The sequence below is a fragment of the Heteronotia binoei genome, chromosome 2, assembly GCF_032191835.1.
Source record: "Heteronotia binoei isolate CCM8104 ecotype False Entrance Well chromosome 2, APGP_CSIRO_Hbin_v1, whole genome shotgun sequence".
Classification (NCBI taxonomy): Eukaryota; Metazoa; Chordata; class Lepidosauria; order Squamata; family Gekkonidae; genus Heteronotia; species Heteronotia binoei.
Window position 1 is genome coordinate 131,824,837 of NC_083224.1, and position 26,346 is coordinate 131,851,182.

At 42.6% G+C, this 26,346-nt stretch overlaps 2 protein-coding genes across 3 annotated transcripts in view; one reads left to right on the top strand and one right to left on the bottom strand.

The window, feature by feature from the left end:
* The window catches only part of TNNI3K (TNNI3 interacting kinase), a 342,231-nt gene that overhangs the window by 267,901 nt on the left and 47,984 nt on the right, over nt 1–26,346 (top strand). The gene's annotated exons all lie outside the window — the stretch shown is intronic.
* The window catches only part of LRRC53 (leucine rich repeat containing 53), a 41,685-nt gene continuing 15,393 nt past the window's right edge, over nt 55–26,346 (bottom strand). The window contains exons 2-4 of the mRNA XM_060233483.1: nt 12,790–13,593; nt 5,022–5,555; nt 55–1,937 (exon numbers count right to left, since the gene is read on the bottom strand). Of these exons, the coding sequence (XP_060089466.1) occupies nt 55–1,937; nt 5,022–5,555; nt 12,790–13,593 (3,221 nt within the window). The remainder of the gene's footprint in view (nt 1,938–5,021; nt 5,556–12,789; nt 13,594–26,346) is intronic.

The window sequence follows — 26,346 nt, forward strand, 5'->3', positions numbered from 1 at the left end:
ACATTCCACCTCTAATTTCCTTAAAATTCCCTGTTGTTGTAAAAGTCTGAATTTTCATATAGAAAATGGTTTTTTGTCTTTATAGCAAAGTAAAGAAGGATAATTATTATTTGAAAAACTTGTTTTGCTTTGTTCCATCTGTAAAGGTGATTTTTTATCATAATCAGCAGAAGTAGAAGACAGTGTCGGTTTGAGGACAGAGATTTCAGCTTTATTTGTACTGCAAGGAATTAAAGACTGTTCAGCTTCTTCACCATAACTGACAACTTTACATTCTGATAACAAAGATGGCTCTGGTGGCATTTTACCGTCTTTATGTTCCCTGCTACCTTCATCAGATTGATTGTTTGGAGCTTCTTTCATGTCACTCTCATTCATATGCACATCATTGTTCATTTCAAAACTGACATTCCTGTCCAGAGCCATGTTTCCCATTTCAGGATTACTAGAGAAACTTGTTATGTTAGAGAGTACAGACACTTTGACCATACTTTTCTGAAATATTTCGCTTTTGTTATGTGGCCACTCCTCCCCTGTTTGTACACTTTCCTCTTTCAGAACCACTGAGGCTATCAGTGCATCTGGCACAAACGTTCTAGACAACCCATTGTTGCTTTCTGGATTTTCATCAGCTCTTTTTGGTCCATATTTTTCCATGTTGTTAGTTCCAATCAGTCCATCTGGCATTTGAAGATTTGTGGAAGTCACGAGAGGTTTTTGATGAAAGGACAAAAGTGAAGTATCTGGAGTATCTTCCTTAAGTGCTTCAGAACTCACTAATATAGCGGGAATATCAGTTGCTGTACTCTGTGAAATACTGTTGTCAGATGAAAGAGCAGTCATGGAAACAGTCATCCTTGGAGTTCCGTTTGGTGAATGTGAGTTGCTGATGTACTTTGGAGCTTGTAAATGACTTGCTGGTGAGCTGTCTTCAATAATTCTGATGGCAGAATTAGTCTTTGAAGGACAAGAGATACATGTAGCTGTGTTATTGCCATTTTCTTCAGGCGGTTGGTTGATATTTGGTCTAGAGGAAATCACCTTTTTTCTGCTGTTTAATGTCTCTTGAGGAGCCACAGATAACTCTGGTTTTGCTTTTCTTTTTCTTTTAATTGCTTCCTTCTTGGAAGAATGCAATAGTTTCTGATGGGCTTCAGTTAAACTTCTGTGTTGACTAGGCTGGTTTTGCTCTGTGTTTCCTTTTGCAGGATGAACTCTAGCTTTTTGAAAGGGATGTAAATTTAATTTCACCATTAGAGACTCCTGGTTTTTAGCTTTTATTTTATGTTTCTCATTGAATTCTTTTTCTTTCCCCCCTGGACATGCAGAGATGAGAGATAGTTTTCTTTCTTTACCTTTTCCTTCTGAATCACTTTTCTTAGGGGCTGTCACCTCACTTGAGCCACTCATTGTTACATCTTCTCTCTTTGGAGTTCCCAGGTTAGGTACATAAAAGCTAACACTCTTGGGCTGATATGGTCTCTTGACTATTAAGGGGAATGGCATTTCGTCATCACTCATACAGCAATCCCCTGCATTTCCACTCTCAAGTGCACTCTGTTCTTTTTCCAACTTAAAATTTTTGCCAGAGTTCTGTTTCTTTTCTGTTGGGTGGTTGTGATTTTTTTCACCATCTATGCATTTACAGATAAGAAAGTTGTCTAACTGTGGAGAAATATTTTTGCTTCTTTCTTGCGATCCACATTGATCATTCCAGTGTGATCTATGACTTTCTAATGCAGCTTGTACACAATGTTCCTCTGAATCTTCTGTTAAGTTGGGTGCCAATGACAAGTCTGTAATAAAATGCCTTTGCCTGTGAGACTTTAAGCAGTTGGTGTCCTCAGTTTTAGATAGAGATTGCCACAACTCATTTGCTGACTGGTTTCCAAGCTTCCCTTTTGCACATCTTCTGCAAAATATGTCACTTTTGATTCCTGCTGAACAACAAGCATTGAAACTTAGCACATTTAGAGGAGTTGTCCTACATTAACTAAACAGAGGTCTGGATCACTTACACCAGTGGCGCCGAAAAAGTATTGCCTGCTTATACAGTACAATTAGCAAAACATTTCAGTTTTCAGTCTGACATAAATATAATTAAATTGCAAAGTAGTGTTTTATGTCTAGTGACCATGTTTTAAATGATTGAAATGAATAAAGCCAAATAGAAAAGGCTTTGTTCTAGATAAGAATTATCTGTATAGTTATACAAGTTAATTCTGTCAGCATGATAATTTCTGGATGTCCAAGGGGAAGTTCTGTTAACCACTGCTAACATCCATTGAGGATAAATATTCAGAAGTAGGGATGGGCACGAACCAAGAAACAAACTGGTTTGTTTTGAGCTGGTTTGTTTGGTCGCATCATTCTTGAACAAAAAAATGATCCATATTTTTTCCATGGTGGTTTGTTTGGTCATTCTCCAGATTGTAGAAGGTCAATCAATTCTTTGGCAGTGCTGCAGTTGGACATTTGAACAGCCCTAGAAACACCCAAATCATTTCTCTATAGTTGATTGGCAGCTCTGGGAGCCAACCACAGGGCTCCCATTCAGCTTTATGGGAGCAGATTATAGACCAGCATATTACCACACCCTGACTCCTGCTTTCACTTTGCAGCATGAAGAGAGAAGAGTTAGTTTAGATGTTGTTTGCTGTATGGCTGATTTAGGGGGAGTCATTGAGGAACATATCTCTAAAAAAAAAAGTGGGACAATTTTTTAAACATGTCTCCCAGCTGGGAAGGTGTTCCTTGCTGTGGTTTCAGGGGCTGAACCTGGAGCTAGAGCTGAGCTTTCCTGGGGGCACCTGTTTTTTGGAGGTGCTATAACTCAACCTCATGGAGTAGGAGAGATATAAATCTAAAGTAAATAAATAAATCCAAGCTTCACCAGACTTGGAGAGCTGATTGAGAAGAGCCAGCTGAAGATATCCTGTGAGTTTAGCATCTCTAACTTGTGAGGGGGCTATTCTACAACCTACCAAATAAAATGAACCATGAACTGATTTGGGAAATCAAACAAACCATGAACCAACATGAATCAACAGTTCAGGCAATCACAAACCATGAACCACCATTTTCCCAGTTTGTGCCCATCCCTATTCAGAAGTATAAATATTTGGAATAAATATTTGTGGGGGGGTTTTGTTTTGTTTGCAACCAGCATACAGATTTGTTATTAACATATATTTCCATTCAGTTGGGTCCACAACACAGTTATCCATTATAACAAGTACATATAAAATATCACATTAAAATAATAAAATACTGGTATTCAAAACATAGTTCTTTAAATATACCTAAAAACTTTAGAAGGTCAATAAGTTATTCCATTCTGTTAACCTGTATTCTAAATGCCAGGAAGGAATTGGTAATATAAACCTTAAAAGAGAAGAGTTTTTACAGACCTGGTGTCATAACCACGAAGGTGCTATTCCTATTTGAGTTTCCCCTTGTTTTCCTTTTCTTCTAATTGTGTCAGAGTGTCTTAGAACATCCCTGACACTTGGTGTTAATTTATGCACCTCTGTACATGGTCAAAACCTCATTATACAATATGTTTATAATGTGTTCTCAATGGGAAATGGCAGCCACACACCAGCTGATGATCCTAATGGAAAATGTCCTCTAAAAGTGCCATAGGGCCCCAATTCTGATCAGGACCATGGCAAAAAGGATTACTTATCATGCATGGTTTTCCCAACCCAGAAACGGTGCCCAGGGGTATTATTCATCCCATCAGGTACCTCCACATGCATAGATGTTACCACATGCAGATGCCTGGTGCAAATAACACCCCTCAGTATCGTTTCAGGTTGGAAAAATGGCACAGGAAAAGGCAGGAACCCCTCCTTCCCCTGTGTTGTGATCCTCCTGATCACAATTGGGACCAAGCAGTTCATTTTCTCCATGATGATTGGCAACTGGTGTATGGCTAACAGTCCCTGTGGAGAACACATGACAAATGTTCAGCCCTGGGAAGAGCATTCCAAGTTGCTCTTCCTCATCATTTAACACTTTCCTTGTCCATTTGGATGGTGACAGGCAGCATCAGTTTTCTTAGGTGTTTCTGAAAGAGAGGAAAAGAGGGGGAGTAGCTCATGGAGAAGGAAAAACTTGTCTACTACCCAGGGTGCTGTTACCAGGTGGAGAGTGTCATAAAAAGGATGGCCAGTGCCAGGACTTCTGTGATACCTATGAAAACTGATACAGCAGCATTCTAGGTGCTCAAAGGTCAGTTCTGGCACCTAGGATAATACTGTGAGCATGTCTGGCAATATCCTGTAAAAAACAATCCCTGGGATAGTTTTCCATTGCTTCTGAGTCTGTAAGGACTCTGGTTCCTGGCAAACAGGATGCTGCTGCTGCAGTATTTGTGGGGATAATAGAAACCTGGAGCCAGTCCTCATCACTGCTGCCATTGCTACCATTATGTTTGAAATAATAGCACCAGGGATGGGTGACTTTGGGACTGAGCCCATTGAAAGTCAAGCCTATACTTTGGAGGGAATCTGGGCTTGGCTTGGTCTGGGATCTCAGAACTGCGAGAATTCATAATTGAACCGAACTTCAAAATTCACCACCATGTATAGTATGTAGCTGTATCTCAGACAGACTATGTGCAGACTTGTCCCCCCCCCCCCCTCATGAGGTGATTCTCATTAATCTGGTTAAACAGTGCCTCTTGGTTCTTACATTACTTTTCTTATATTGCAGCAGTAATGAGTTGCTACTCTTTATGGCTCTATCCCTTATTGCTACAATAAACTCAGGATGAACAAAATTACATGTGAGCAGCTAACAATGTGATTACTTAGCTCACAAGTATCATTCTTCTATATTTGGCATGGCAAAGGATGCATGAGGTAGTCATATACATATGATTTTGTCACCATTCTAAGGTTACTGAAACTACCTTTTTCAGTTGCTCCACCATGAACTCTTCATGAGGAGAAACTTGAGTATATTCAATAAATACTGAAGCAATTTCCAATTTCACCTTCCAGGGGAAAACTCACCTTTATTCAGTTTTGAAAAGTCCTCTAATTGTCTAGCTTGTGAATCTTCCTCCCGCTGCCCAACATTGTCTGGGCTTCTGATTCTTCTTTGGAAATGCTTTTGGGGTGATACATCTTCCTCATTAGGCACATCAATATTCCAAGAAGACTCTTGAGGATAAGACTGTAGCAGTCTACAGTTAAGGCACAAGAAATGGTCATTTTTCATCTGTTCATTCTCCTTTTGAATGTTTCTGAGTGGCATTTTTAGGCCTGTGCCCTTAGACTCTGCCTTTACTGTTTCTTGATGGCTATTTTCCTGTAAAAGTGGCATTTCCCTGCCAGACCCCAACATGGACATGACCTTTATTTCATTTTCCCGAGTTAAGTGGCAGTTACAGTATCCCTTAGTGAGGTAATTTCTTGGCTCATGACCACACTGGGATTCATCTAAGGTTCTGCAACAGCAGTTTTCTGATGTGTGTTCATTTGCTTTGCCGTGTTGAAGTTTCCTGTTAAAGAGGGCTAAAACTAGGCAAGTGAGACCAACACCTCCTGTGACAAATACAAGGTTTATCAAAGGTAAAGTCAGGGAAATTACAGTCGAACTCATTAGACATTAAACATACAAATCGGAATGCAATCAAACAAAATAGCTAACAGGTTATTCCCTCGATATGTGATGATTAAAATGTAGCAGTGGGTGGGAGAGAAATCCAATTAAATTTCTACACATTCATCTGTATAGTTATAGCATTCTTCTGCAGCAATTATTTAAGAAGCAAATGAATTTGTAATAATTAGAGATCCATCTGAAATCTCCTTAAAAAAGAAAATTGACTATGTCTTTATCTTCAGAGGAAGCCTAAAAGTGCCATCCTAAATAGAGTTACACCCTTTAAAATCCTCTGTGAGTTTAGAAGGATGCATCCAGGGCTTTTTTGTAGCAGGAACTCCTTTGCATATTAGGCCACACACCCCTGACGCAGCCAGTCCTCCTGGAGCTTCCAGTAGGCCCTGTACTAAGAGCAGGGTCGTAGACAGGATTTGGAAGGTTGGGGGGGGCATTTACATTTTTGGAGGGGCACTGATGCCCCCCCAGCGTCCCACACGACCTTCCCTCTAGTGACAGGCGGGGCCAGCCCTAGCCCTTCTTGCTAGGCAGCACAGCTCTGCCCCAGTCACTGGATCTGCCACCTACTCATGAGTAGCCCTGCGAGTAGGCAGCAGGCATGGGGCTACTTGCGGAAACAGCTGGGGGGAGAGGCAGACAGCAGAGGCGAGGAGAAGCAGTGGTGATCGGGGCTGGGAGGGAGGGGAAGGGGCGAGGAGAAACCGCTGCAATTGGAGCTGGGAGGGAGGGGAAGGGGCAAGCAAGTGGCTGTGATCAGGGCTGGGTGGGAGGGGAAGAGGTGAGGAGAAGCCGCTGCGATATGGCAGGGTGGGAGTGGAAGGGGCAAGGAGAAGCAGTGGTGATCGGGGCTGGGAGGGAGGAGAAAGGGCAGGAGAAGTGGCTGCAATTGGGGCTGGGTTGGAGGGGAAGGGGCAAGGAGAAGCAGTGGCGATTGAGGCTGGGAGGGAGGGGAAGGGGCAGGAAAAGAGGCTGCGATCGGGGCTGGGTGGGAGGGCAAGGAGAAGCCACTGTGATCGGGGCTGGGTGGGAGGGGAAGGGGCGAGGAGAAGCAGTGGCGATTGGGGCTGGGAGGGAGGGAAAGGGGCAAGTGGCTGCGAAGGAAGGGAGGTGGTGGTGGGGAAAGCAGCAGAGAGAGAAGGGAAGGGAAGCTCTTCCTTGCCTGCCCCTTGCCACCACCCTCCCTTTCTTCCTCGCCATTAAAATAGTGTGGGGTGGAGGCAGAAGCAGTCCCAGCCCCCCTGCTAGTTAAAGGGCCCGCAAAACAGCTGATCATTGGGCCCTTTAACTGGCGCAGGGAAGTGGGCGGCTGCTTCTGCCCCGCCGGCACAGCTATTTTAATGGTGAGGAAGGGAGGGCAGCCATGAGAGCAGCAGGGAGGGAAGAGAAGACCCTTCTTTCCCCTCCCTGTCACTCTGGTCACAACCCTCCCTTCCTTCCCCGCCACTAAAACAGCCGGTGGAATGCAGTAAAAGCAACCCCCAGCTCCCCCCTGGAGTTAAAGGGCCCACGAAACAGCTGATCTGCTGGCCCTTTAACTCCAGGGGGAGGCTGAGACTGCTTCTGCCCCTGGCTAGCCAAATTGCTTGTGCAGCCAGCAGCAGCTCCCAGAACTATGGCAGAGGCCCTGGGGACTGGTTGGGGCCTCCAGTCAGGGGGCCTCACCCAGAAGTCAGGGGCTGTGTCCCCACAGGCCCCCTCATAGCTATGGGCCTGACTAAGAGCCCTGTAAGCTCTTGAAGTAAGGTTGCCAAGTCCCTCCGCCACTGCGGTAGGGGACTTGTTCTTCGTGTGTGCAATGCATGTGCAGCATGATGACATCACCCAGAAGTGACATTATCACACCACAGAAGTCACACTGGGATGTTCTAGGACTCAGCTAAAAACTCTATGGTATCATAGAGTTTTACCATGATTTCTAGAGTGTCACACTGGAAACGCTCTAGGACTCATGGTAAAACTCTATGGTACCATAAAGTTTTTAGCACAAGTCCTAGAGCATCCCCACATGACATCCCCAGCATGATGATGTCACATCTAGGTGGCAACATTGTGCCAGGGATGACATGTGCTGACAGGGCTCTTCAGGGGCAGGGATCCCCTGGTGGCCTGCTCCCTGGTGGCAGGTTGGGGCCCTCCCGGGTGGGAAATCCCCTGCACCCAGCGGGAGCTTGGCAGCCCTTTCTTGTAGGATTGGCTATATCAGGAGCATATGGCCTAATATGCAAAGGAGTTCCTACTACAAAAAAAAGCCCTGAGTATAACTACTTAGAATGACACTGATTCTGTACTAAAGTATAGTCCAGTCTCCTCTCTCCCTTCATTCTAAAAGAGCATTTTCCTCTTCTTCAGATGTCATACACCACCATTCAAACAGAAAGAAGTGGGCCTTTAAAAAAAACAACAACAATCCTTCATTTCATAACTTCAATATAAATTTAAAAAACAGAAAGCAGACATATATGAAAACTGTACTTTCATGGACTGTATCTTCATGACTACGAGCTTTAACATAGCACACTTGAATATGAATTCTAATAGCTGCAGATTACATCAGGGAAGAATTTTCCACAATTAATTTTTTCTGCTCTAGATTTTGATGTCAGAGATTTATTTAATATTATGTCCATATCAGAATATTTAGCAAAATCTGATATCCAATTACACATTGGTTATCAATATTTGATATTTTGCTTTAATGTTTATTTTGGTACTTCATATTTCATATGTGACCATACTTGATTCTGGATGTATCATAGCTTGTCAAGTAAAATTTATGTTCAGATTCTACAGTGTGCTCTATTAGTCTGAGTGTTGATTTAAGTTGGATCTTTCAGGTTTAGGACCTTGAACTAAAACCCATTCTGCCTGGGAGGTTTTCTAGGTGACCTTGGGCCAGTCACTGTCTTGCAGTCTGACTTACCATACAGGGTTGTTGTTGTGAGGGTAAAATAGAGATGAAAGCTGTGTACACTGCCCTGATCTCTCTGGATAAGAGGCAGGATAATTGTGTACTAATAAAATAAAATCCATTAATAATAAGAGTAATGAAACTTTAATTTTGAAAAAATAAAATTTTGTTTCAGTGTTACTCCAAATTAGTATGAGTGAGAATAAGTGTGAAAGCTTGGGGAACATATGAATTGCAGCAATTAGTGTCTTTTATAAGCAGCACATAGATTTTAAATTTTTGTGCTGATGCAGAATTTTATATTAGATATTCCTAGCTTCCATGTATTAACATACATTCTATTATTTTCAGGCAGTATCCAGGATAAAACTAGTTTACCTCTGTAAGGCAGTTATACTTTTTGTAGTGCTACGAAGAAGAAGACTGCAGATTTTTACCCTGCCCTTCTCTCTGAATCAGAGACTCAGAGCTGCTTACAATCTCCTATATCTTCTTCCCCCACAACAGACACCCTATGAGATGGGTGGGGCTGAGAGAGCTCTCATAGCAGTTGCTTTTCAAGACAACTCCTGTGAAAACTATGGCTAACCCATGGCCATTCCAGCAGCTGTAAGTAGAGGAGTGGGGAATCAAAGCCGGTTCTCCCAGATAAGAGTCCGCACACTTAACCACTACACCAAACTGGCTCTCTAAGGTAATGAGGAAGCTACACTTTAAATACATACAATTCTTCAGGAACATTCAGGATTGATTACTGAGTTGAAGGAAGAAAGATTGTGTTCCTGATGCTTCCTTGTCAGTTTCTTTAATTTCACATTCAGTTATCTTAACAGAGATGTTACTGCTTCCATTATTATGGATCCCTGAAAATTATTGTACCCTATTTTAGGCTGTAGTTTGTCCATTCTGTTTCACAAGGCTTCAGGCCTCTTCAACCTGTCTTTTGGCAAGCAAAAATTCTGCTCGCTTTTCATTTTATATTAAAATACATTTCAGGGGAAAAGCAGCTATTTTAAATAGTCTTCTTAAACACAAGAAGAACCCTTCTGAATCAGACCAATGGTCCATCTATTCCAGCATCATGTTTCACACACTGGTCAAGCAATTGCCTTGAAGGTCCAGCAAAAATGTTGCTTCTTTAGCTGGCTTGTAATACCATAGGGCAGGGGTGGCCAACGGTAGCTCTTCAGATGTTTTTTTCCTACAACTCCCATCAGCTCCAGCCAGCATGGCCAATGGCTGGGGCTGATGGGAATTATAGGCAAAAAACATCTGGAGAGCTACCATTGGCCATCCCTGCCATAGGGACTACTCAGCTTAGCACATTCCAGGGACAATTTTACTTCTAGAGTTGCCAGACCCCCTGGTGGAGGTGGGTTTTCTCAGCTGCCAGGTTCTGAACCCCAGTCACCAATCAATTGGCCAGGGGAAGACTTACCAGGAGAAAGAGGAAGGTCCAGGCCATGTCACTAGTTCTGCACCTGAAGTGACATCATCATACCAGTGACCTTAGGCTTGCCAGCCCCCAGGTCCAGGCCAGGGATCCCCTAGTTTTGCAAGCTCCTCCCTACTGCTGGCCAGCTGGCCAGTGGGAGAAAGCCCACCCCAACAGCTGTGATGTGCCTTTAAATCTTAGCCGGGTTTTTTAGAAGAAGCTTGCAAATGACTTGCATTTTGGAATGTGTGCGTGTCTTTAAATATTAGCAGGATGAAAGCTGAATGGAGGGGCAAGCAGGCATGAGCCACATGACTCTTCCAAATGAGTGTGTGAGAAAGGAAGAGAGCACAGTCCATCTGTTTGTTTTGTATTTGTTTCAGAAGTTGTTTGTATAGTAGAATGGATAGTAACTAGAATCTGATTATGGGATGGAGGAAACCCCAACCCAGACTGCTCTCTTCCTTAATTTTTTTTTTTGTGTGTGTGTGTGTGTGTTAGTCTGAATAATTTGTTGAAATAAAGCAGATTGTTATGCTCAGCAACTCCCACGAGTAAAGCAATTTATACCATAGTCCCAGTTAAATCACATAAGTGTGAGCTTTCAAACTGCTTGGGTTTATTTTGGCTTCTCTCTCTCTCTTTCCCCCCCCCTCCCCTCCGTGTGTCTGTCTCTCTGTATGTAGGACTTAATAAAGCTATGCTTGGAAATTCTACCAAAGTCTGGCAAAGGACTTGTGGATGTATGACAAATTACACTTTCAATTAGAAGCGCGGCTGTTGGGGGGGGGGGGTGGACAAGGAAATAAGACTGTATTCAGGGGAACTCCACTGCTATATTTTTATTTATTTTAGGGAATGAGAAAGTCTCAAGGCTCCACCTCCAAAGTCCCCAGGTATTTCCTGAGTTGGGCCTGGCAACCCTAAGTGACCTGCAGGCAACACTCTAGTATTTGGGCAAAAACTCTGTGGTAAAATGGGTTCTACCATAGAGTTTTTGCCCGAATACCAGAGCATTGCCTGGACATCTCTGGCATGATGACGCCATTTCCTGTGTAACACCAGTGATGTGTCCTGGACCTTCCTCTTTCTCCTGATAAGTCTCCCCACCAGTTGTCAGGAGGGAGCTGGAAACCCTATTTACTTCCTTCTTCACTTCTTGTGGAGGCAGGACTTCACTTTGTAGAAACCATGCTGATATTTAAAAAGCAGTTTATGTTCATGTATGTGCTTGATAATTTTCTCTTTATTAACATTTTTAATTTATTTGCCTGGGACAGCTTTTAGGTGTAATTTCCTGAATTCCTTCTGGACCCTTTAAAAAAAACTGGTGTGGTATTTGCTATTTTCCAAGCCTCTGGTGCAGAGGAGCACTGTGGGCATTGTGGTTGTGCAAAGGACATTTAAAAAAAAAATGGGTAAGTAGCCCATTTTATTTTCAAAAACTGATTTTTAAAATTTAAATGTATGGGTCCATTAGGGTGTAGAAGTGACCCATATGTAGCAATACTGAGGCAATAGTGAAAGACAGAAAATGCCAGCAGTGATTATTAAGAAAAAAAATATGACTCATAAGTCCCTCAAAATTAGGAAATATAAACATAGATGAATGATGAGATAGTATTACCCATGAAACTTTGCAAGCAGGAACTCAATGGACAAAGAACTTCAGTTCTTCTTGAACTGTCTTTAAATTTTCTGGGGGGTTTTTTGTTAATCTTTGGCTGAGGTGAGATGTGGCAGCCAGTCCACTGAACTATATAGCTACTCACAAAGAGGAATTAGGCCTTTTTATGTGTTAGCTATAAGAGCTATCAATCCATCAATTCATCCTGCAATCTTACATTCTTGTTTTCATCTTTCTACTTAACAACCTGAGCCTAACATTTCTTAGTTTGAGAAATGAGTCAGGGAAGGGCGGGATATAAATCTGATATAATTAATTAATTAATTAATTAAAATAGCAATATTTCAGCACCCATCTTTACTTAGTTCTTCTTGCACATCAGATAATTTGAATTAGTGTATGTGTTACATACACCAATGACATGAAATAACTCATACAAGCTACTAAAGGGAAATTTCAGGACATTGTAACTGTCTCCAGAAATTCAGCTTGGCAACATCCCTAGCTCCCCCCGCCCCCAATATAAAAAGCCAGTGGAGTAACTGGTTCTGTTTGGCTGCAGAGGAGAGGTATCACTTATCAATTCATCCTGCAACCTTACATTCTTGTTTTCATCTTGGCAGTCTCCTTTCTACTTACAACCTGAGCTTAACATTTGTGAAATGAAACGAGATCACAGCCTGAGGTGGTATAGCTTCAGGCAATGGTATAGCTTCGGGCGAGACTTTCGGCTCCTAGGAAAAAAATCTTTACATGAGTCTGTTCGAGTATAGGAAAAAGCATATTGTCAGGTGAACAGAACTTGGGTCGCATCAAAGGAATGATTATTACATCATTCCAAAGGAAAAGTCATTTTAGGATGGGGGGAGGCAACAGTGAGGGGAGCTTCTGAAAATATTTCAGAAGACAATGTGCAAAACATGCAAGTGATCTACTTGCAGAAGCAACATAATGGTAGAATCAGCAGATTAATCTGTTCACATTCATAAAGTGCAAAACTACAACGCAGACAAATACCAAAAATAGCTGGACTGTCTGTCCAATCCCGCCCCCCCCCCCCCCCCCGGTCTACTTTGAACTTTCAAATAAGCATTGAAGATCAATCTTTAAATCACAGATTTTCTGTCTCATTTAAGTCTGCAAAATGGAGCAGGTGACAAATATATTAAGGGGGGGGGTCATTACCTAGAAAGGAAAAAACAGCTACAAGGGCAATGTCTCTCCTGTAGTTCCTCCTCCTGTTTTTTATATTACCAGGGAGACGTTTAAGTGATGACTTACAGTTGACCTCTGTGAGTTCAAGCAGATTGATCACTGACGGGTTTTCAGAAGTTCTGCACCTCGTGTTCTCAGCATTTTTTAGTGTTCCGGATGAGTTCACATATTTCCTTAGGAAAGAGGCTAGATCATAAAGTTGGCACGTGCAGTTCCACTGATTCTGGTCTAAACTTAGAAGACTTAAATGAGCCAGTGAGGAAAATGTGTCAAAAATAAGGGTCATCCTGTTTCTAGAAAGATCCATTTCCACCAACTGGATGAGACCTTGAAAGGCATTCTTCTCAATGGAAGTAATGAAGTTATTTGATAAATCCAGGCTACTGAGTTTGCCAAGGTTTGCCATTCCAAAGCTTTCACCTGTGACGCTAGTGAGCTGATTCCCATTTAAATGGAGTCTAATAAGCTCATTCATGTTCTTGAACCAGGTACCATGAATGCTGCTCAAAATATTGTTGCTGAGCACCAATACTTGCAGTTTTTGAAGTTCATGAAATGTGCTGTATGTTATAGAAGAGCTTAATATTTGGTTCTGGTCCAGCTGCAAGGTCTTCAGTGTTCTAAGTCCAAGAAAAGCATCATCTCTAATTGTTGCAATTCCATTGTTACTAAGTGTAAGTAAAGTTGCATTTAACAAGAAAGACAAGTTAAAGCCTTCTACTGAAGTGATATTTCCATCAGTAAAAATCAAAGCTTTTGTAGATGCTGGGGCAGCTGTGTGGGAGGAACAAAAACAGAAAAAAAGTACATGCAGCAGCATCATTAACATATTCTAACCTGCATCAGTGCTAAACGAATCATATTTAGGAAACTTCTAGGGGAAAGGAGGGTTGTTACACTTGTTGGGTTTGTTTCATTTATTCAAAGTTCTCATTCTGATTTATAAAATTATCTAGCAGAATTCTTGCGATACAGGGCTGCTTTTCTATTTGATGACAACAAATATATCCTAGACATGCAGAACTTGAAAATCAGTTCAAGTTCCATGGACAGCATACGTCTTTCGAAAGAGCATATGGTCCACAACTTGTATTGAAAAAAATCTAAACGCCTCAGCTTTTAAAGATGTGTAAAAAGTTTTAGCTCTCATAGCTGTGAGGTTACCTATAAAGAAATATGATGCAAACAAAAAAAGATCAGGAACAGGACAGCAAATAAGAATAAACCATCTGTCTTTTAGTACTTCAAATCTTAGGTTCTTCCATCACAATTATAAAGATACTATTGAAGTTTCAGATTCTACATAAAATCTGTATGTATAAATGGTGCAAATTATCATCTGTCTGGTTCCTTTTGATTGTGGTGAGCATAGATCATGCTTTCTCATTCCAGCCCCTAGGCAATTTACCCTGCCTCTGACACTCTCAATGTCCATGCATGAGTAAAGTAATACCAACAGACTCTAGAATTAATGTATAAAATCCAGTGTACATAAACCAGCTTGTTTAGTCCATTCCTGATTTTATAAAGAAGAAAGGAATGAACCATGGGATCTGGGACTACATACAATGTATTTTATAATGAAGGGAGACAATGACTTACTGGTAGGGCATCTACTTGATATGCAGAAGGTCCCATGTCATCTTCAGTTAAATGGATCAACTAATAGGTAAAAACAATAAGACCTGAGACCTTGTAGAGTCACTGCAAGTCATATTAGACCTGTGCTATTCACCCCACAGATTAGGGATGTCAGCCTCCAGGTGGGACCTGCTAATCCCCCAAAATTACAGTTTATCTCCCAATTACAGAAATCAGTTCCCCTGGAGAAAATGAATGCTTTGGGGGGTAAATTATATGACATTGTGCCTCACTGAGGTCCCTGTCCTCCCCAGGCTCCTTCTCCAAATCTACAGGAGTTTTCCAATTTGGATCTAACAACCCTATACCCTCCCCCATCCCCTGCTGGTTGCCAGGGGAAACCTCGCAACCCTACCACATTTGCAATTCCTATCACATGAGCCACATGATTATATGCTCTGCATACTCCCCCCCCCCAACACACACACAACACATGTAAACAATGATAGGCAACTATAGTCATTTTAATTTGAGCATGTGTGGTTGCCTCTATCTGTTACTGTTGAAATTTAGCCAGCCCTTGTATATCCGGACTAAGAGACAAGGCTTGCAAGTCACAGTTTCAGCACAAACCAGTGTGTAAACTTTTGAGTTCTCCAGAATTTGATTGGGTTGGATGTAAAAAATAATGCTTCTCTATGTTTGAAGTACCCCTGAAGTTTTGCTATAGTTCTGCAGCAGGAGTTGTTGGAACCTGACTCCATGATAAATTTTTTACTTGCAAGAAGGGGTTTTCCCCCCATGGGCTAATGTTCAGTTATGGCATACCCCATTCTACCACCTTATCTAGTTGCACATGATGACCCAGCCCCATACCAGAATCCCTGCATCTCTACAGTTTTGGTATAACCACCATGGACAAGCTGTGCTGTATTTTAAAAATAAAAAAATTATCTTGAGACATGATGAAATAACCCCAGTTATTATTAGTGATGAAATAATCCCAGTATCTAAAGAAGATGCCACTTTCCTGTAACGCGGGGCAGGTACAATAGGGAACAGTGATCAGAAGGGCAAGAGGTGAGTCATGACCCATGGAATAAGTATCACTGGATTAGCCGATATTAGCTATACAGCTAGATACAGATATGGTCTGACTCAGTATAAGTAGAGTTGCTAGCCCTGTGTTGGAACATTCCTGGAGATGTGGTGTGGCAGAGTTTGGAGAAAACAGAGTTTGGGGAGCTGCGGGACCTCAGTAGGGATGCCAGTGCCAAGGTGGGGGTGGATGATCACCCAATTTTGTGAGCTCCTACCTGCTGCCAGCCACTTGGCCAGAAGGTGGAAGCCCCACCCCAAAGAGCAACCATCAGCAGCCTCTAGGAGCCTCCAGGTGATCAACTGGAGAGCCCTTTAAATCTTGCTGGTGGGGTGGTCGCTGACTGCACACCTGAACTGCAAGTGGTGAATTTGCCACTTGGTGTTCAGGCATGGGCTGCCCCCACTTGTAATTCCAAGCGGCAAATTTACCATGTGCAGTTCAGGCACTGATCCCTTTAAGTGTTTTTACAAGCAGGGGCCATGTGTGCCTGAATTCCAAGCGGTGAATTCACCACTTGCAGTTCAAGAGTGCGCAGCTCCCGCTTGTAAAAAGCATTTAAAAGGTCAAGTGCCTGAACTGCACAAGGTGAATTTGCAACTTGGAATTCAGGTGCACATGGCCCCCGCTTGTAAAAATAATTTAAAGGGACCCTTAAATGCTTTTTATACGTGGAGGCCACCTGTGCCTGAACTGCACATGGTGAATTCACCACTTGGAATTCAGGTGTGTGCAGCCCCCTCTTGTCAAAAGCATTTAAAGAGACCCTTTAAAATGCTTTTTGCAAGTGGGGACAGCTGGTGCCTGAACGACAAGTGTTGAATTCACCACTTGCAGTTGGCCTGCATTCCTAAGGAGATGTCATCACTGATGTCATGCATGATGTCATCAGATTGAGGGATGTTCCCTCCCCCTCCAGGAATGCCTCCCGAAGTCCTCTGCCAACAAGGAGACAGGATCTGGCAACCCTAGACCTCAGCAAGGATGTGATTCCACAGAGTCTGTTTTCCAAAGCTGCCATTTTCTGTAGGGGAAAATTCTCATAGTCTGGAGATCAGTTGTAATTCAGATTTCACCTGAAAGTTGGTAACCCTAAGCATACAGTGGTTGGAGGCAGCGTTCCCTCTAAGCTGAGTTAGTATGAGCAAACTCATTCATGCAGCTGCTCACAACTTTAATGCCAGTAGCAGACAAAGTAGAATTTTTGCTCACAAGACTCCACTGCTTAGAGGGAGTATAGGTGGGAGGTAGGGTATATCTTGTATCTTACTGCATTTTTCTGCAGTATGCTTTACAGCATTTTGCAGCACTTTAGTTTTGCAGCACTATAATTAACAAGGAGGTACACTGTTTTTCAGTCGGTGGTTGGCTCCTGTGAGCTAGGAGCAAAGACAGAGATGGAAGTAGATACTTTTAAAATGCCTGGAAGTGGTGGTCTCTCCTAATTATCTTTTAGGAGCACAAATCTTCCGCTGATGTCACTTTGATAATTTATAGGACAAACTTTCAGGCAGCTGACTACTGAGATCTTATCTATCAAGAGGCCCACAATGCATCCTGGTACTGTGGGATGATATCTTGACATCTTTGCACTGGTAGACTATTTTCTTTTTTCTACTATTCAGTTATTTTCAAGCAGATGCTTACTAGCAAATACCTCACATTAAACTCATTTTTGTCAATGTTTTCACTGCGTAACTAATGTCACTTGTGAATGCATTTGCCAACTCTAGGTTAGGAAATGCATGGAGATTTGGAAGGTGGCGCCTCAGAAGGGGGGAGCTGGAGGAGGGGAGAGAGTTCAGTCGGAGTGCAATGCCTTTGAAATCTTATTTTATTTATTTCAATTTATGGATCACCCAATCCCTGCTACCGCAGGGCTCTGGGTGATGTACATTATTTCATAAAAACATCAAGACCATAGAATAAAACACAGAACAATACTAATACAGAATTCTTTAAAAGTCAGATGGCGAAATATCTTTTGGTTTTGTATTCCATATTGTGACCACCTCATGGGGGGGCAAGAAACAGAGTAGCCTGGAGAGGTGCCCAACCAGAATAGAAACCATTGCTGTCCTCAACCAAAAGCCTGATGGAACATTTCCTCCTTACAGGCCTTGTGGAATTTCATAACACTTTACAGAAGCCTGATGCTATTTGGCAGAGAGTTCCACCAGGTTGGGGCCAGGAGCAAAAAGGCCCTAGCCCTGGTCAAGGTGGCCACCTTCTAAAGCTGTCGTTTTCTTTAGGGAAATTGATCTCTGTAGTCTGGAGATCACCTGTAATTCCAGGAGAACTCCAGGCCCCACCTAGAGATTGGCAACCCTGCGAGCAGCAAGTTATAAGATAATTGCAAGGACAGATTTCAGATAGATCTTCATTGTGAGGAGTAGTAGTACTTTATTCACGGTCATCCGACCAGCTTAATACAAACAGAAACAAAATCATAAAAACAAACCCATCACCTCTTACACAAAGTTTCTTACGCCAACTATTACATATATTGTTAAAAATCATAGCCAAGATTTACATTCTCAATTTCCCTCCTTTCCAACTGAGCAACATAACAGAAACGGGCAATCTTAGTTGAAACATCAGAGTGAGTGTCAGACAGGAGGAAGGCAATCTGCTCATCCTCCGGCCTGCCCGCCAAGGACCCGAGAATTGGAGAGATTAATCTTGCCCTCAAGTCATTGTAATTTGGACACCGCAAAACGATGTGGAGAGTTGTTTCGACCTCATTGCAATTACAGGGGCACAATCTTTCCAGATATGGGGACCCAGCGTAACGTCCCAAAAGCACCGAAGAGAAAAGAGCGTTGAGTCGTGCTTTTGAGAAAGCTATCCGATATTTTGGGATAGTGATGTTGAAAAGATACCTGGCTGGGGACAGTACTTCAGCTTGCTTCCCTAAGAAAATGTGCGCAGAAAGACTAGCTCTAGCAGATCTCAGTTCCAGCTCAACCAACCTCAGGCGCAAAAGTTCTTTCGCATCCCTCAGTTCCATCATTACTAGGGACTCAGGGGAGAGATCACAGAGTCTAAAATAATCTAGACACCTTTTCTCCCAAGTTCCCACAAAAGAGTCGAAAAAAATCAGATGGGGAAGGCCACCTGGCTTTGAGAGAACCCTCAAAAAGTAACAAAGGGTGTTTAACCACATAGACGTCTCGATGCTTGGGACGCCAGATTCCAACCTGATGGCAGTGTTTGGCACACAACTGGGAACGGACAGAAGCTTGCGCAAGAGTTTGGTTTGTACTATCTCCAACGGCTTGGTGGTTGAATAAGGGCCAATTTCAGCGCCATAGAGCAACTGGACCCTGGTCTTTGCAGTATGCAGCCTTAGTGCTGCAGGCAAGAATTTGGCCCCTTTAGAGATGTAAAAACGGTAGATGGCATCAGCTGTTCTTTGCGCAGATTGTGCAACATAGTTCTTATGTGCCACACGCTTTCCCTGATAATGAAAAATCACCCCCAGGTATTTAATAATTTTAACTTGCTCAATGGGTTTACCATTTAGAAACCAGCAATGAGCCTTGAAACGTTTGGTGAAGACTAAAACCTTGGTTTTATCTAGATTAATTTCCAACTTTTCCTGCAGACTGGTCTGGGTTAGATGGCGAAGGGCCCTTCGCATACCAATCTGCGTCCTGGATAGTATAAGCACGTCGTCAGCATACGCTAAAACTGGAATATGCCGATCGGCGAGCTTGGGAGGATGTAAAGCCAAATCATTAAAGGAGGTTAGAAGTGAGTTTATGTAGAAATTGAAAAGCAAGGGGGCGAGCACACAACCCTGTCTGACACCCTTGTTCACTAAAATTGGTTGGGTTAGATGGCCTTGAGATGAGCATCTTATCCTGATGCCCGAGTTGCTATAAAGGCTAACCATTAGCAACAACAGCCGTCTGTCAATAGACGAAGCTGCAAGCTTGTCCCATAACCTGGATCTGGGTATCAGATCAAAGGCAGCCTTAAAGTCGACAAAGGCTGCAAAGAGTCTGGAACCCTTTGTGGCCAAATATTTATCAACCAGAAATTGCAGCACCAAAGTCTGGTCAAGGTGGGATCTTCCAGGGCAGAAGGCAGCCTGGACATCGGCAATAATGCCTTGTGAATCCATCCAGGCCGTGAGTTTGTCCCTCAGATGTAAGGCATACAGTTTGCTAATAGCACTAAGCAAACTAATTGGCCTATAGTTCACGGGGAGTTCATGACCCCCTCTTTTGTAAATGGGCACAATAATTGCCCAGCCCCAGTCGGCTGGCATGTTTGCTGTTTCGTCGATATATGAGAAAAGGGAAGCCAACGTTGGAGCCCACCAATCCCGATGCTCTTTAAGCAGGTCAGACCTAATGTAGTCCCCCCCAGGGGCTTTCCCGCTTCTCACCCTCCCTCATTGTGAGGACCCAAACTAATGATGAGACCTTGTTTCACTCAGAGGAAGAGGAAGACAGAATCTTGCATTATGCTAATTAGTAAATAGGACAATATATTCATAATATCTAGCCTTATGTGTGATCTTTTACTATGGTTATCAAATTTAGGCCTCCATAAAATTCTGCACCAGCTTCAGCTTCCATGTAGTTGGAAGACATTACTCTCTACAAAGGTGTATTGCCCTCAAGCCCCAATTTTGAGTACATCTGCACATTATAAACACATAGGAAAACTATTCACAGCAAAATAGATTTGAACCTAATAATTCATCCAGGTCAAAGAATATGATAGACACAGTGGATGTGCTCCCTTAACTGAAGCAGTATCACCGTACTTTGTGCCAACTGTTTGAGCTGCCTCTTTCAGCTGAATAACATAATCAATCTCCCTGTCCTGCTTGGATTAAGTCACTGCCAGCTTGCCCTCGTCCAGGCCCCGTGCTAATTCAGACCCTGGCTTAAATTCATCAAAAGCTTCACACAACACTCATGCGTTACCAGAATATTATTTTTTTTGTACTGTACTCCAACATGACACATTTGTTCTGGAAACAGAAAGCCATCTGTTCCACTACATGTCAACATTAATGCATTGCTTATTACTTTTTTTTTTTTTTTGCTTTTATATACAGGATGATTCCCCCCTCTCTAATGGAACTGAGTAACAAATAGCACTTGCATCCAAGCATGGGGTAGGCTAATACAAGTTTTACATGCTGTTCAGCCGACCTGCCTCAATCCTGACCTGATGCACCCCTGCTATTCCCAGAAGGGCCTCCCCTGAGTAGCAAATGTCATCTGAACTACCTCACCAATTTACTGATGCTAATGTTTATCTGTGCTGGGAGGTCATTTGTTGTTTTCCCTTTACAATATGGATTTTTTTGCCTCAGGCAAATGTAATAGTTGACAGGGGATCTGCTCTCTTATTGATGCTTTGGAGGGTTTCCCATGGGACCCTCATTAATTCATATGAGCACAGATCTCTGCTGTGACATGTATTGCTTTCAATCTAGTCTTCTATATGTTAAAGATTATCCCAGTCTTATTTGTTACAAAAATGGATGATGGGCGTCCCAAGTGCTGTTATTAGCCAAGTGGCAACTGTTGCAAGAAAAAAGTTGGCATTATTATCGGTTATTGTGACAGTCTCATCACTGTACCATCTCCTCACCATATTAGCACTCTTAAACATGTAAAAGCAAGTTTATGTTGCATCTACAAATTTATTTATTAAACAAATCTGGTAATTTTTTTTTACCATTCCAAATTGGTCAAGTAAGTGGACTGTAAGTTAATAGATCTCTTTCTCAGGTAGAATGGAAGGGTTGTTTCATACAGGACAAATGAAAACTCATTAGATTGGAACATATCAGGGTTGCCAGTTTCCAGGTGGGGCATGGGACTGTCCTAGAATTACATCTGATCTCCAAATTACAGAGATCAGTTCACCTGGAGATCAGTTCACCCAGAGAAAATGTCTGCTCTAGTGGACAGCCTTGCTGTAGTCTCTCCCCTCCACCAAATCCCACATTCCCCAAATCCCTAGGAATTTTCCAGCCTGGAGTTGGGTACCCTGATAGTGGTTTCACTGATACAAGAGGAAAAAAGGATGATCATTGCCAATGATCTTCTTCACAGTAGCGCCTGTCCACATAACTTGTGGTCCGCATGGGTCTTGTAATTCCCCATCATAGGCTTTTGTTGGGACTCAAAAGGAATCCCAACTAGTTCTTGTGTCAGCATAAAAATGGTTAGGACTTGGTCTTTTGACAATAGGATTTAGTGTTACCAACCTCCAGGTTCTGACTGTGTTCTCTCAGAATTACAACTGATCTCCATACTAGAGAAATCAGTTTCCTTGGGAGGAAAAATGGCAGTTTTGAGAGCAGATTCTATATCATACAATAAAATCTAGAAGAAACAGAAGTCTCTCCCTAGGTACTGCCCCCATATCGCCACCAATTTTCCAAGCCAGAGTTGGCAACCTTAGATCTAATGCTTAAGATGTTCCTTATTTTCATTGTCACATCCCATAACATGCATCAAATATAAATCATACTACATGCAATACAACATTGGCTGCATCAAATTGTTCAAGAAGCCAGTGTTTCTCATTCAGCCCATCTATACAGTAATAGTGAATTCAGCCAGATCTGAAGTTACTTAAATCAAGTGACTGGAGCAGTAAACAGGCAAGACAGATCTTTCTACAGACCTGAAAAAGCCTGAGGTTTGCAGACAAAAAAAACAAAAAATAACCACCATCACCCCAATACATTGAGGGTTTAAAAAAAAAAAAACACCACATGATAAGTGGAGTACATGTAGCTTGAAGCAACAGATTCCCTCAGTGACCATTGCTGGGAAAGCACAGATTCCAATGTTGGTTCTGTCAGTAAAAGGCAGAGAGAGGGGAGATGGCCCTTTCCACATCTACTTCAGTCTTTGAGGGAGGTTTCACTGGGCCAGGCCTGACTAGGGTTTCCAACTCCAGGTTAGGAAATCCCTTGTGATTTTGTGATTGAATCTCAGGAAGACAGAGTTTGGGAGTGGAGTGGAGATTCCTCAGATATAATAGAGTCCAACCACCAAAGTGGCCATTTTCTCCAAGGGGATAGATCTCTGTTGTCAGAAACTCAGTTGTAACTCTGAGAGATCTCCAGGTCCCATCCAGAGGCTGGCAAACTTAGACCTGGTAGCAACTTTTCAGTTACTTGATACTACCTGATTTGCATTACTCAGTTAGGCCTGACTGCTTGCTATTGTTCAACATCAGCCACCCTATGAAAGCTAGTGTGGTATAGCAGTTAAAGCTTCGGAGTAGGATCTGGGAGACCCAGGTTCAAATTCTCATCTTGCTGTGGAAGCTCACTGGTTCTGGCAGTTACTAGCTCTCCCTACTCTCCCATTGACTGAGCCACCTCTCACACCGCTTTGCAGAGGAGAGAAAGAAACCCTCCCTTGATTGGCTGAGGGAGGGAGGAGGAAGGAAATAGTCAGAGAAAGCTTCGATTGGCTGAGGGAGGTGAAGGGAAATAGCCAGAGAAAACCTTCCCTTGATTGTCTGAGAGCTCCTTCCTATCCTCCTCTGGAAGGGAAACAGTCATAGATGGGGGCAGGGAATGGTGTCTCCTGGCAGTAGACCAGATACAGAGAAGGAGGGAGGGAGGGAAAGCAAGACAGAGAGAGAGAATTTGAAATCCTGTGCTTAAGATTAACAGCATTATCAGGGAGAGACTGTTGGTCTGACAGGTATCACTAAAGGCCTCTGAGGGAGAACTCATTGGGGCCAGTGCTGATGAGGGCTGCCAGTTCCAGGTTGGTGGGAAATTCCTGGAGATAGCAGCCACTGCTAAAGCCACTAAATTCACAGATAGCAGCCACTGCTAAAGCCGCCTTTTTCCATCTTAGGAGGGCGAACTAGTTGGCCCCTTTCCTGGAACGCGGCGACCTAGCAACTGTGATCCATGCAACGGTCACCTCGAGGCTGGACTACTGTAATGCCCTCTACATGGGGCTGCCCCTGTACCGAACTCGGAAACTGCAGCTGGTGCAGAATGCGGCGGCCAGGCTGCTAGTGGGACTACCCCGGTGGGAGCACGTGCGGCCTAGATTGCGGGAGCTGCACTGGCTGCCAATTGTGTTCCAAGTTCGTTACAAGGTGCTGGTTATTACCTTTAAAGCCCTATATGGCCGAGGACCTGTCTACCTTAGGGACCGCCTCTCCCCATATATTCCCCAGAGAGCACTGAGATCTATCTCCCAAAATCTCTTAAAAATCCCTGGACCAAGGGAGGCCAAACTGAAAACAACTCGAGAGCAGGCCTTCTCAGTAACGGCTCCCCATTGGTGGAATCAATTACCAGCGGAGGTTTGAGCCCTGCGGGACTATAATCAGTTCCACAGGGCATGCAAAACTATTTTTTTTTCAAATGGCCTACAAGATTGAAACCTGAAATGACATCCAGCCATCTGATATACACTGTCTTGTATTATAGTACCTTATCTGTTGTGGTTTTAACTAATTTATTTATTTATTTAATGTATTTTATTGTATAATGTATTTACTGTAATTCATGGCACTTTCCATGTCTGTGAGCCGCCCTGAGCCTGCCTCGGCGGGGAGGGCGGGATATAAATAAAAATTATTATTATTATTATTATTATTATTATTATTATTATTATTATTATTATTATTATTATTATTATTATTATTACTATTATTATTATTATTATTATTATTATTATTATTATTATTATTATTATTATTATTATTATTATTATTATTATTATTATTATTATTATTCTGTGGTGGAGTTTGAGGAGGGCATAGAAGTTAAGTCTTCAGAGTGGGGTCTGCCAGACCCAGGTTCTCGCTGTGGAAGCTGACTGGGTGATTTTGGACCAGTCTCTGTTACTTGCTGATCAATGCCAGCTTTTCAGTTGACTGGTAAAATATTATCTAAGGCCGTTTTCCCACTGAGCTTACCTCGGAGCGACGTCCCTCTTCACCACGCAGCGTCTGTGCGGATTTCCCACCAACTGCTCCGAGGCTGCTCCGAGTAACCAAGTAGAGTCGCGGCTTTTGCATCGCTAACGTAAACTGGTTTTTAGCGGTTTCCATTTGCGATGCAAAAGGTCAAGAACTTCCTGGTTCCTCGGAGCAGCCTCGGAGCAGTTGGTGGGAAATCCGCGCAGACGCTGCGCGGTGAAGAGGGACGTCGCTCTGAGGTAAGCTCAGTGGGAAAATGGCCTAAATTAACTGCTGGCAGACTAGTAGACCCTGTGGAGTTAGCTTTGGATCACATAAGCCTAGTTTGCTCTCCTTTGGATCAGTGTGCCCAATCTCATCTTTTTTTATATTTGTTTCTGTTCTAGCTTTACATTACTTTTTCCCAATTTAGCCTTGATATTAATTTCAGTCTCTTGACTGTTGTACCCTGTCCTGTCTGGTCCTGCCTATGATCCGTAGTCTGAATGATGAACTTTATGTTGCCATAGTTGTTCTTGTCAAAACCGTAATGCTGATTCCTGCTTAAACTCTAATGTAGTTTAATTCCAATCCTATAAACAGGGTTTTTTTCCTGGGGGAACGCAGTGGTATGGAGTTTCAGAGCCTCTTCATGGAAACAAAATTCTCAAAAAATGTTTAAAAGTTCATGAGGGGCACCTGTATGTTTCTCCTTCATTTCCCTCTTGAGAGTTCTGGCACCTCTTTTTCCAAAAAAAAAAAGGCCCTGCCTACAAGTGTCTGTCTTATCGTGTTCCTGCATCTTTAAAACTTATAAGAGCCTAATATTGGATTGGGTTACAAGATGCAGCCCAGAAAATACTGGCTAATGTGTGAGCATCCAGCAACTCTTTCTAGGAATCTATGGCCTTATGTAGCAAACTTAATTAAAACTGTGAGAAAGTATTAGGTATTGCATATTTCATGGTATAACCTGATGAAATGAAATAAAATCATGTCATCATTGCTTTGGACTACTTTTGAAGCAACCTTTGAATGAGAACTCACAGGTGTTGAACAATAAGCCAAGAAATGTATGCATTATTCCCTGGAACCCACTGACTTTCACACAGCTTTCAGTTACTATACAAATTAATTAATTTGGCATCAATTCTTCCATGCAGAATAGTTTCAAAGTCAAGGAATTAATCTTACAAAGCGGAAGCTTAATTTGTATTGATTTTAGTTAGGGCTTGAATCATTGGGCCCTTACTATTCTCCCAGCCAAATTAGCTTTACATTAATAGCTAAAACAGACACAGCGATAGCCACTGCTAAAGCTATTTTGCCTCTGAATGTTTTGTTCATGGTATGTCAGGAATAAATACATTTACTACACAAATAAGCCTTATTTGTATGTAGGTGCCAGCACCAGTTACTGGTATTCTGACTCACACAAATGAGATGACTCTCAAGGTTCATGCATTTATATGTAATTGGAAATGCTTACAACAAGTCTGGGGTAAACCAGTATTCTTACCAGGCCCTGCAGTTACTCTAGAAGCCTGAATATTCACTTTACATTTTGTTTTTGAATCACAGTTGTAGGGTTGCTAATCTCCAGTTCGGGGCAGGGAATCCCTCAGTTTGGAGGCCATCCCCTGGCTTCAGGGTTATCAGAAAGCGGGGAGAGGGAAATGTCTGCTGGGCACTCCATTATGTCCTAGAACCAGTTTGGTGTAGTGGTTAAGTGTGTGAACGCTTATCTGGGAGAACCAGGTTTGATTCTCCACTCCTCCACATCCACCTGCTGATGTGACCTTGAATCACTTACAAGTTCTCACAGAGCTGTTCCTCTTAAGAGCAGTTCTGTTAGAGCTTCTTCAGCTTCATCTATCTAACAGGGTGTCTGCTGTTGTGGGACTCCTTTGGAAAGTGAAAGGTGGCTT